The sequence below is a fragment of the Epinephelus moara genome, chromosome 22 (genome assembly GCF_006386435.1).
Source record: "Epinephelus moara isolate mb chromosome 22, YSFRI_EMoa_1.0, whole genome shotgun sequence".
Lineage (NCBI taxonomy): Eukaryota > Metazoa > Chordata > Actinopteri > Perciformes > Serranidae > Epinephelus > Epinephelus moara.
In genome coordinates, this window is record NC_065527.1 from 990112 (window position 1) to 1003429 (window position 13318).

The 13318-nt window shown below is 39.9% G+C and overlaps 1 protein-coding gene across 1 annotated transcript; it reads left to right on the forward strand.

Annotated features, from left to right (window-relative positions):
* The first annotated feature begins 3891 nt into the window (after nucleotides 1–3891).
* Nucleotides 3892–7781, forward strand: LOC126384421 (gastrula zinc finger protein XlCGF57.1-like). Its single transcript, XM_050035505.1, has 2 exons — nucleotides 3892–5131; nucleotides 5962–7781. The coding sequence occupies exons 1-2, from the start codon at nucleotides 4945–4947 to the stop codon at nucleotides 7257–7259; spliced, it is 1485 nt and encodes a 494-aa protein (XP_049891462.1). The 5' UTR covers nucleotides 3892–4944; the 3' UTR covers nucleotides 7260–7781.
* The last annotated feature ends 5537 nt before the right edge of the window (nucleotides 7782–13318 follow it).

A 13318-nucleotide genomic window follows, 5' to 3' on the forward strand; every position in this document is an offset into this window, starting at 1 on the left:
AAAGAAACCTGGGGTTGTTCTTGTTTTCTTCTATTAATGCTGAGTAATAGTTTGCTCTGGCATTGCGGAGGCCCCTCTTATAAGTTTTGAGACTGTCTGTCCAGATTAAACGAGATTCTTCCAGTTTGGTTAATCGCCAATTCCTTTCAAGCGCTCACATCTTCCACCCAACACAACAGAGATATAACACCAAAAATACAGCGACCACAACACTGAGATAAATGCGTCAGTCTCAACCTTCCATCAGCAGAGTGATCACACTGACAATTAACAGTACATTATAATTTCCACCGAATGCCCACGCCTCAGGCTCACAAAAGGACAACCAATTACACCTTTCAGGAATGTATCCTAACAATGGAGTTGACCACACCTCCTCACTGAGGTCAAACTTCCTGTCCCATGTTTGTTCAGAGTTCCTCTGCAAATTAAAAACACATCCCACATATCTGTGCTGAGAATAAAGTTGTAATATTACAAGAATAAATTCATAATTTAATGAGAATAAAGTCATGACTCTGACAGTCACAACTAAAATTAAACATTTCTTTGTGTCACAGCTAAATATCCCAAAATGTCTTTTACAAATAAGCTGTGGTGAAATTACATTTACAAACTTGATGCCAGATACTCCGGATGAAAACATTGTTTTCCATGCTATGGTCAACTTTTAGATTTTGGGCTTTTTGCTTCCATAACGTGTTGTCTTTCAGACTCCTGGAAAATACACATCCAAAATACAAATCTAGATTTTATTTTAGTTCAGATTTCTGTTCTGGAATTTTAGGCAAAAAGTGCACTTTTAATTAGATAATGCCTCATTTACATATTTAAACATAACATTTCAGAAACTGGGGAAGTTTTATGGTGGTATCTGTTGTTTGTTCTGTTCAAAAATTAGGATCAGTTTATAAAATGTGACACCTTATCAGTTCAGCTTACAAACAGTTTATAATAGCTACAATGCTAAAATGCAGCTTACATTAAAGGTGAATCAGTAAAGTTACTGTGGTGAGTTTTGGGAGAAGAAACACTGTGAGGACGTACCTTAAACTGATGATGTCCTCACACCTGTCTCTCTGGGGAAAGTCCAAGTGGTAAGTCCTGTGTTTTATGACTCGTCCACCTCCACCTGCAGCCTTAAATATGACCACTCCCTCCTTTATTCGTCACTCCTGTCGTTACATTAATTACATGATCGCAGCCTCCCTAAATATGTGTTGTTTTTTTAATGGTCACATGGAAACTTTGTTTGCAGAAGCAGAAGGAAGTAAAATATGCCATCAAAGTAAAAGTTGTCAGTTAAGTTGTGGGGTGGGAGGGATGTACAGCAGCTATTGTGGAGACTGATACTTCCTTTTTTTTCTTTTGTCTCTTTGAGAAGTAAAGCAGCTCCTGTAAGGAACTATCATTTTGATGAATAAAGAGTATAATAAATAAATGAAGACGCAAATCTGACAAACGTTCACTTGCAGATTTGAAAGCTAATGCATACATTTATCATTTTGATATCTTCTTTCTATTTTTGTGAGGACTAAATTGTTCCATTTCTCCTAAATACAAAGAATTATGTTTTTAATTTGTACATTTACATTAATGAATGTGAACTTTGGCAACACTTAAGATTACTATCATAAGCAAAAAAAAAGTATCAGTATCTTGGTCACAGTAATCATGGCATATCTGAATATATGTTGCCTAAATATGTGGGTCATACACAAATTACTGGCTCATGATAGTGTAGGATATTTACAAACAGTGCCTGAAAACAGCCTGATCAAAATAATTTAATACGGCTCGGCTCTCTACACACACAACTTGTGTGGCCTTTCTTGAAGAGCAGCAGATGGACTGAAGCAGTTCCAGTCAACTGAGACAGTTTAAGTGGGTTTTTTCTTGTTGTGTGCGTCCATGACCACCACTAAGTATTGATTTGATTGTTATATAAAAAAAAAAAAAAAAAAAAAAAAATAATATGTTCAGTCGCTGACAGCAATTTATACAGTGTTGTTGGAACTCTAGTAGTGGTTATTTCCCACTGAGTGAATATGTTCAGTTATCTGTCCTGGGGCCTCATTTATAAAAGAGTGCTTAGGATTCATACTAAAAGTTGATGTGCGCCCAAAAGCTGAAAATGGCGTGCGCCAAAAAATAATCTGATTTATAAAACTGTGCGCACACACACTTGCACGCAATGTTCTCTTTATAAATCACAGACCTCCTGGAGTTGTGCGCACCCAGATCCGCCTCATATTCCGCCCTCTACACGCCCTAGTTCAACCATAAATGCTCATGCAAATCACCTCATGAATGCGATCTGTATATAAATAAGTTCTCTCGTTGTGAGTCACGGCGACAGGTGTGAGAAACGAACCAAAAAACGGAATTTCTCCGAGACTGAGCTAGAGACCCTTTAACGGGAGGTGGAGGACTGAAGAACGATTTTATTTGGTGGCCACAGCAGCGGGATCACTAATGAAAGAAAGCAAAAAAAAAGTGGCAACACATCAACGCTGCTGATGCTGTCAGCTGTGTCTGTGAGACTGCACGGACAGTGACAGAGGAAAAAAGTGGTCTGATCTAAAGGTAGACCAAATATTTCTACTCCTTTACCAACATGTAGTTAATGTGTTGCTTTTAAATCTGAGGATGTTTGACATTGATGTGTGACATAAAGAATCACATTTATTAAAGGTGGAGGCAAAAAGGAGGATGTGCCAGTGCCATCTTGCGCAATTACGCACGAGGGTCACCGCAGTATTTATATGTTTATGGCAATCAGTCTGATCAGACACCCGGCCTGAATTACAGCATGAACCAGTGGTATCATTGTCCCAAAATACAACGTGTAATTTGAAATACAATTCAAAGATGAAAGTGTAATAGGCGAACACGTTTCTTCATGCCGGTTTTATCATGAACAGCACATGTCTAAGTAGGGCTGATGAAATGAGTGTAACGGTTGTGCTTAATGGCTGTATTTCGAGACATGATAAATGAACTGGAAATATTTAGCTAAATAAATAAATATATTCCATGCAGTCGCGCCGTCCTCTCCCCCTCCTGCGCTCACAGAGTGGACAATGAGACGTTAGAGGCAGTGCGGATTAAATACCTATTTAGAAAGAATTTCAATTCAGGGTTTGAGTTGGATTTTACAACGTTTTTATGAAACAATTATCACTCACTCGAAGCGCAAAATAAGGCTGCTGGATTTAATTTCAATGATAACATGGATCTAAGGTGGATATAGCGTGACATTAAATTTGTGTGAGACATCAATAAGAATCTGACCCCACTTCTCCACCTCGCCGTCTGCGTCGCCACTTCCCAGTGTCTCCAAAATGTGCGCAGGCATGACTCAGAGTTTGCTTACAGGTGCGCACATTCTCCCACCAAGTTTATTTTTATAAATCACAACCTTTGCGTGGGAAGTGGCGAACGCCACTTTCAAGCCCCGTTTTGTGCGTAAGCAAGCTTTATAAATGAGGCCCCTGGTTATTTAGTCTGCTAATCTGTATTTCTGTTGTGAGACTACAGTGTACTTCTTCTTTGCACTGTTTAATTTGTGTAACTGTAGAGATAGTTTATTTAAATAATCTGATGTCGATTTCTTTGATTGTTTCTCACTTAGAACCAAACACTTCCATGAGTAGCCTACAGTGCCTGTGCATCTGTTCTATGCCTTGAGTTCATAATAAATCTTTGAAGGGACATTCCTGCTTTCTGTGTCCTGACTAGACACCCCATATCGTTGACTACTTTCCTGAACCACCAAGAGCTTCAATACAATGATAATACTAATACTAATACTAATACTAATACTACTAATAATAATAGTAATAATGATACAGTGAAACACAAAATATAACATTAAAGCACACATTAANCGACAAAGTTGCTCCTCGTACTCTGCTATCGTTCTTTCAAACAGCCCAAATATCTCTTCAGCAGCCGCAGTTAGTCGCTGCTTCACCAACGCTCTCAGCATTTGGACTTTATACATCTTCACAGTCTCTCCGTGATGCTAATTCCGCTAACAGCTAGCATGCTAAGCTAACTCCAGTAGCTCTGTAGTCCACCGGGAGATACGTCTGAGTTAAAAACATTCAGAGGATCTGCTGGAGTTCATCATACTTTTTACTAGCTACAAACATACTCTTTCACCAGCTGAGTTGAACCAGCGAGCCGCCATTTTGATTAAAAAACAACAACAATCCGCTGCGGGAGAGAAAAACACTTCTGGGTCACCGGCCCTTCAAAATTAAACGCACAGGGTTCATCCCATTATCCCTCCTTGACCCCTCGACTCCTCCGTCCTCTATCCTCCATCAATTGACCCGGAAATCGATTTAGACTCGCCATCTGGTAGGACGTCTCAGTTCGTTAAATGCACTCGTTGGAGTCGAGGAGAGAGGAGGCTTTCAGAGGAGAGGGAAGTGAGGATGCACGAGTGCAGCCTTCACAGAAGTCTTGTACCGACTGACACACCCCCTGATTGGATAGCAGTTATTGATTGGACAGCTGATCGGACTGATCTGATCCATCAGTTTCATACAGACACATAAGAGATTAAACTCAGTGTGTCACTGACAAGTTGGATATTTGATTTGTTTTCTGATTCATGAACTTAAAAATCTGAACAAGAAACAAACGACTCTCTGTCAGGCGGTATTGGGCTGAACCCCTGCTTATCAATAAACATAAACCGGATGTATTCTTAATCAATAAGTTACTTAACAGGAAACGCTTGAAAATGTGTAGATTATTGACGTTGTGCTGGTCAGTATGTTTTATTCTAACAGTCCGCTGGTGGAGCCGGATGTTATCTCTCCGGGAAGGGGGCGGAGCGACTGGGCAGCTGTAGCCGTCTGACAGGGCTCGAGGAGCGGCTGCTAGAGGCGCGAGACACCCCTCAGCCCGGTTCTCTGTCCTCTGGGGAAGATGTGTAAAGTCCAAATGCTGAGAGCGTTGGTGAAGCAGCGACTAACTGCGGCTGCTGAAGAGATATTTGGGCTGTTTGAAAGAACGATAGCAGAGTACGAGGAGCAACTTTGTCGCTCAAAAGAGGAGAACGAGCGACAACGGAAACTACTGGAGCTCCGCGCGGGACCGGAAATAAACAGAGCAGGTTTGTTGAAGATTTTTTTTCTTCTTCATTGTAACTCCAAAGACGTTATGTTGCTTTGAAACAAGCTAGCCGGACAGGCTAACAGTTAGCTTCCTGCAGCTGCGTCAAAACAAACCGATATTCACACGGACGACGGATGTTCAGTATTAGGGGCCTTCAAAATAAAAGCCCAAGACACGACCATATTCAGTTGATAAAGTAAAATGAAATTTAAAAAATAAATAAAAGATGACGCTTACATTCACACTAATGTATTTTCCATTGTTTTCATCCACACTAACACGCTTTCATTCACACCAATACATTTTCGTCCTACAACAAATTCATTTTCAAATCTTTAAATCTTTAATCTTTAAAAAAACACTCTGTACACACGAGCAAAAACAAAATATGGCAACATGTCAGAGCAGTAATGGGATCTCTGTCCATCGCTGGACGTAGCCATGGCGATGGGAAAGAAGTACACTCAAAAGAAGGACGAAATCACAAAAGGTATGTAGACCTGGCCGTAACATTTTGACTGATAGACCCTAAATGTAGCTATCTGCGTCATCATTGTCAAAAGTGTTCGTTTCCACTTGTCCACACTGAAACACGACCCCAGATTTTTCACATTAAAACAGGTCCAGCAGTGTTGTCAGAGGTCACCATTTTAGGGGGAACCAGAACACCGAAGCATTGTGGACGCTGCGCATAAACGCAGCAATTGTTTTACATTTTTAAAACAAAAACAATAGCGTGGATAAAACCTCAGTGACGTTCAGAACTCGGTGCAAATCAGATGATGTGCTAAGAATATCACTGCATGCCTGTTTCACTCTCACCTTCAGATGTCCGCAAAGTTTCCGAGAGTAAAGAAGAGGTTCCCCCTGAGCAGCAGGAGTGGAGCTCCAGTGTGGACCAGGAGGACCCAGAGCCCCCACACATTAAAGAGGAAGAGGAGGAACTGTGGAGCAGTCAGGAGGGAGAGCAGCTTCAAGGGCTGGAGGAGGCTGATATCACCAAGTTCCCATTCACTCCTGTCCCTGTGAAGAGTGAAGATGATGAAGAGAAACCTCAGTCTGAGGGACACCACTGTGGAGGACCAGGACCAGTGCCCGAAGGAGGAGTGCGACCATTACCCGGAGACTCTGATCCAGATCCCGATGACAAGACCGGAGACTCTTCTGAAGTTGAGACTGACGACAGTGACGATTGGACGGAGACCGGAGAACTTCAGTCAGGTTTAAACTCTGTGAAAAACGATGACCTACCTGCCAGCTATTCGAGACGTAGTGCTGATGAGAAGCCGTTCAGCTGCTCTGAATGCGGGAGAACATTCGGTAAAAGCGGCTACCTGAAGCGACACATGAGATCTCACACAGGAGAGAAACCATTCAGCTGTCCAATGTGCAAAATGTCTTTTGGACAAAGCGGATGTTTGAAGCGACACATGAGGAGCCACAAAGGCGAGAAACCGTTCAGCTGCTCCGTTTGTGAGAAAAGATTTTTGCGCCGAGGAGACCTGAAGAGACACACGATAACTCACACGGGAGAAAAACCATTCAGCTGCTCCATTTGCAGTAAAGGATTCATCCAGAAGGTTCATTTGAGACAACACATGACACGTCACACGGGGGAGAAACTTTTCGCTTGCAGCATTTGTAACCAAAGATTCACCTGGCTTTACCAGCTCAGGAACCATCAGTGTGTCGGGCGTCAGTCGTCACAGGTTTTCCAAACTGAGGAGAACAGAGGGGCGGAGCCTCCAGCCAGCAGCTTAACTCAACAGAGACAACAGATGGGAACAGAAGCTGATGGAGAGGACTGTGGAGGACCAGAACCAGCCAGGAACTCGAATCCAGATTTACAACCAGATACTGATGACAAGACCAGAGACTCTTCCGAACTGACGACCAAATTTCCCTTGTGTGATGTCGGATTAAATAATGGCAAGAAACTGTTTAGCTGTGCCGAGTGCAGTAAAACATTCGGCCACAAGACACACTTGCGGGAACACGTGAGAGCACACACAGGAGAGAAACCATTCAGCTGCTCAGTCTGTAACAAGTGGTTTTCGTGGAGGACGCAGTTACAGAGGCACATGAGAGTCCACACATCGGAGAAACAACAGCTGGAGTGTTTGTGACTAAATGTTCAGTAGTAGGCCGACTTGGTGAGTCGTCACTGCACCAGGAAAACCAATCACAGTCTTCATGAGGTTTTAACAGTCCTGAATCCCTTTAAGAGATGGGACATGATCCTGAGAGACACATTCCCGGCGGTGATGAAGTCATATGGACCATCTGCTTCGACACATTAAGGCCAATTTGTGCTTGGGTTTCCTCCAGGTGCTCCGACATGTTCTCCCTGTGTCAGCGTGGGTTTCCTCCAGGTGCTCCAGCTTCCTCCCACAGTCCAAAGACATGCAGGTTAATTGGTGACTCTAAATTGTCCGTAGGTGTGAATGTGAGTGTGAATGGTTCTGTCTCTATGCGTCAGTCCTGTGATAGTCTGGTGACCTTACGGACACTATAACCATTAAAAAATTGAGTTTAACACATTAAATGACTGACTGTGGCTGTTGTGTGGCTGTCATTTTGATTTCAGTAAAAGTATAAATCAGGAAAATATAATGGTAGAATTAAAGTATTAAAAGTTTTAAAATATCTCCTGTGACTGTGATTATTGTCTCCATTAATCTATTTATTGTTGGGTTTGTTAAAATAGTGAGAAATGTTCAAGATACTCAAGTGAAGTCCAAGTTCCTCAGATTTGTACTGAAGGACAGTTTTTTTTTTTTAATTTTTGCACAGTAAAAAAGAAAAACAAGCAAACAAAACCGACAGAATACAACAAGCAGATTGTGCAGGTGAGATTTAAAAAACCCCGAGAGGCTTATAGAGGGAATCTCACCATATCAGCATTAAGAACATATATTAATAAGTCCATAGCAAAAAACAGACAAACAAATATAAAAACATGGAATCAAAAAGCAAAGACAACAACAAATAGGATTGTGAGTCAGAGCATAAGCGTATGTGTCTGTGCATGAGTGTATGTGTGTATGCGTGCTCAAGCGAGCATGGGAGTGTGCGACTGTATACGCACGTGCCAAAGCACACTTGAATTCAGACAAATCAGTCAAATCCTTACAGTGGATAGAGGATGGTCAATTATAGTTAAATGAGATCAGTTTGAAGAGTTTGGTTCATCAGACAGGACCGTAGCCTATATTTGAAACTCTTGAGTGAGGTAGACTGAGATGCAATTTGAATACGACTGTTCCAAAGCTGAGCCCCTCTATATCTGATGGAGAATTGACAAAGCCTAGTACGAAACATTGGAAGATGTAAACATTTGGCATGTCTCGTATTATACTTATGAGCATCACTGTTAGTCTGGAAAAATTCTTTACAAGGCATGGAAAGTGAAGCAGATGGATGCAAAATTTTGTAAATTAATATACAGGTTTGATATACATTTATTTTAAAAATTGATAAAATATTAAGCTGATTGAAGAGAGGGGCTGAGTGTTCTATCCTATTGCTGAAAGTGGCAATTCTGCAGAACTTTTTTTGTAAAATATAAAGCTTATGAAGGTGAGTGGGATAGGTAGCTCCCCAAATAACATTGCAATATATAAGGTACGGATAGATTAAACTATAATAGAGGATTAATAAACACTTTTGATGAACCAAACCTTGAATTCTGCCAATGATACCAACAGACCTAGACATTTTATTGCAAACAGACTGAATATGAGTCTTCCAGCTTAGAGTTTCATCAATTATGACTCCAAGGAAGCTTGTGAATGAAACCAGGGTAATTGAGTTGTTTCCAATGGAAAGACAAGAGTTAGATCTAGAGTATTTTTTGTTTTTTGAAGTAAATACAATAAAATTAGAGTTATTAACATTTAAAGATAATTTGTTTAATAGAAACCATTTGGAAATTCTTTCTAAATCAGTGTTGGCTTTGGCCATCAGTACAGAAAAATTAGAATGTGAGACGAATAAATTGGTATCATCGGCAAAAAGTACAGGAAACATGGAGGATAATGCTGCAGCCAGATCATTAATGTAAATGAGGAATAGGAGTGGTCCTAAAATAGACCCCTGTGGGACCCCACAGGTTGTAGTCGCCCTATCAGATGTCGATCCATTAATGTTAACAAACTGTTGTCAATTATGAATATAATTGTAAAACCATGTATAAGTAATTCCAGTAAAACCATAATGTAACAATTTTTGAAGTAAAATATCGTGATTAACCGTGTCAAAAGCTTTGGATAAATCAAGAAATACTCCCAAAGCATATTCGTTGTTATTTAAAGCAGTGTGAATTTTGTCAACCAGTTGAAGCACAGCCATTTCAGTGGAATAGTTTTTCCTAAATCCATACTGATGTTCATACAGAATGTTCCATTTCTGCAGATGGATCATGATTCTATTGTAAACCAACTTCTCCAAAATCTTGGAAAAACATGGAAGGACAGAGATAGGGCGATAGTTATTAAAAGAGCTACGGTCTCCAGATTTAAACACAGGAACCACTTTGGCAATTTTCAGATCACTCGGAATTGTTCCAGACTCTAAAGATCTGGCAAATATATAGGTCAATGGCCTGATGAATGAGGGAATAGATTTGTTAATCAGACACGACCTGACCTCATCATAACCAGCAGCAGAATCCTTCATATTGACAATGATGTCCATGATTTCCTTCTCAGTAGGAGGGTCAAAGCTCTGGAGAGAAGGATAACAACCTTTCAGGAACTCAGATTGAGACCCAGTGATAGGATGCATCCTCTCTGACAGAACTGAGCCAATATTGACAAAATAATTATTAAAAGCACATGCAATATGGATGGATCTGTATAAACTCTATTCTTGTCAACAAACTGAGGAAGAGTGGCTGATGCCTTTTTCCTATTCAGGAGCTGATTGATGACTCTCCAGGTTGCTTTAGTATTATCTGAGGCCTCATCAAACTTGTTGGTGAAATATTTTTTCTTTGCAATTCTAATTAAATGGTTATATTTATTTCTATACTTCTTATAATTCGCAGCATTCAAAGGAGATGGATTTGTGATAAATTTCCTGTATAACTTATTCTTTGTTAATGCTGACTTGTGGAGACCTGGAGTGAACCAGGGTTTACTAAATGTAGCTACTTTTTTTATATGCTTATTGACCAGAGGAAAACACCTGTTAAATACAGAGTTAAAAGACGCTATAAATGACTGATATGCAAATTCAACATCATCATGCATGTATACATTATCCCATGGGACATCATCAATCAGCTTCCCAAATAGGTCAATGTTTCTTTTGTTGAATACTCTGAAACTTGGGGATTTCACTGTTTCCTGTTCTTTGCCTATGGGAGTTGTAGTAAAATGAAATACTGGGAAATGATCAGAAATATCACAGTAAAAGACACCAGACCTCCACACATTACTAAGAGAGTTGGTAAATATGTTATCAATAAGGGTTGCAGATGAAGAAGTTATCCTAGTAGGTTTAGTGATTAAGGGATATAGGGAATTTGCATACAATATATTCAAAAAGTCAGCAGTGAGTGAATGAGACTCACTATTAAACAGATTAATGTTGAAGTCACCTAAGAGGAAACATACTTTGCCTTCTTGGTTATTTTTTTCTAAGACACAAGCAAGACTAGAATTAAAATGTCCAATGTTAGTGTCTGGCGGCTTATAAATGCAACCAATGATAACACTTTTACCATCAAAAATATCACAGGAGGGAATTTCAAGAAACAGAGATTCAACATCATTACAGACAGAGTTAAAAGTAAGATCATCTCTATGATTATAATGAAGTTCGTCATGTAGATATATAGATATACCTCCACCAGTTCTAGCCTTTCTACAATGATGCAGAGCATGATCATTTGGGATGCTATAGAGAGATGTAGACTCATCAGTTAACCAAGTTTCTGTAAATGCTATCACTGAAAATTCATGATTAAATGAAGACAAAAATTGACAAAGTGGATCATAACTCGTGGAGAGACTGCGGATATTTAGATGAAAAGTGGAGAACATCTTTGAATGAGGCTTTGGCATTTCAAGTAGTAGACTATTTAACTTATTAATATTAAAATAGCCACAGGATAGAGACTCTGAAATTAGAGAGCTAAAAAAAATTTAAAACAAGATCAAAAAGCTCCATAAATTTAGTGTCACTCTGTGGGCTCAATTCAAAAGGATTGAAAACCCTATGGTCTAAAACAGTTGTCTTCCAGTAATCATGATTAATATCAGCAATCAGAACGTCATCATCAATATCATGATAAGGAAATAAGGAGACACATTTAGAACAAGTCCAAGAGCTCCATTCATCCAGATCATGTTCACTGACAGACGTGCATCTCAGGTGGTAACACATTTTACAACAAGAACAACAGATAATGGAGGCTGAAATTTGGATGTGACAGTGGCAACAAAGAGAGCTATAGTGCATGATGGGCATGGAGGTGCTCATGAGTAGACAAACATACTGAATTACATGTTGAAATTAAATAAAATACTGTGTGAGTGTGTGAGTGAGTGAGCATGTGTACTGTATGTGTATACATGTATGTATGTGTGATTGCATTGCTTCTAATTGTCAGAAGTCAGAGCATTGTTTCACCTCGACCATGGTGCTGGTTTATGGGATGGTGGGTGTACAATGAGTTTGTCATAGCACAGGTAAGCAATCTCCCCCCGCTCCCTGGCAGCCCTCATGGCTGGAAGAAGTTCTTTTCGCTTCTGTCGAACAGCTTCAGGAAAATCTTCATTGATAAAAATGTCAGTGCCTTTCAGGGCTTTGGCTTTGCTGATGACCTCCAGTTTGTCCTTATAACGTAGAAACTTGACCATAATGGGCCTGGGCCTGGTGGAGGATGAGGAAGGCTCAATTTTGTGAGGGTCTATCTGAAGCTTCTCAGACAGCAGCTTCTTCACTTTTTCCTCAGAATCAGACCATTTTTCATTAACTGATTCATTCAAACCATCAGTGACAATATTGTTGCGCCTTGACTGTCCTTCTAGATAATCACTTTTGTCATTGAGTGAGATGAGACTTTTGCAGACTGTTTCAACATCATTCTTGGTTTCTTTACAAGCATCACACCATGACTTGCAATGGTTTTTAAAGTCCTGAAATTACTTTTGAGTGAATTCCAAACTAATCCTGAGGTCTTGGACTTCTCTCTGCAATTCCCCAACTCTTTTGTTTGAGGAATCAACAAGTAGTTCAACACATGATTTGAAGTTTTTCTCCTGTTGTTCGAGAAGAGCTTTATAGAAATCCTTTTGTTGCTCAAGTAATTCACGTACCTGAGCCATGGAGATGGGCTCCTCCAAATTGTTGTTGGAGCTTCCTTTAGATGGCATGGCAAATGAAAATCAGGTCGGTTGAACCACTAGGCCCAGGATAAGGCCTACAAGGCCAGAAGTCTTGATGATGTGAGTCAAGCAGATTTACACTTCAAGAGCTGGATTCCTGGACAAGATTGATGATGAAGTTGGTGAAACCTTTGTTTAGCTCAACTTTATATGTATATACCAAAACAGATCAAGGATTCAAGAGATATTTGATAGATAGTGTCCAGTAGTATGAGCAAACAGTCTCACTGCCTCCTACTCCAAACAGCAAATGTCTCAAATGAAGATGTACACCCGAGTAAGAGACTCAAAATGACTGCAAAGACACTACACTACAGAGTGACACAAAATTACCCCAAACAGATCCAAATGACCAAAAATAAAATACAGTTAAAAGTAAAAGAAATCACAAAAAAGTAAAATAAAATGAAGTGAAAATAAAATAAAAATTAGAAATATGATAATAAAAATAACTAAATAAAATAAAATAGATGTAAAACTAGTCCATACCCATTGAGTACAGCATACCATACCATGACTTAGAGTCCATACCCATTGAGTACAGCATACCATACCATGACTTAGTCATACCAAAAATTAGAAGAAAAACAAACATTGGTCCACAGAGGGAGCCACAGCGATCGGTCGCATTTTAGCCATTTTGAAGCATTTTTCTGTTGTTATAGCGCCACCCAGTTGCCAATTAGAGTTAAATTTCTCCAGTCACCTTGAGGCGTCCTGTTCTACATATCTACCAAGTTTAGTAAAAATCCATATGGCGGTTAGGCCTAGATAAGAAATGAGCTCTCTAG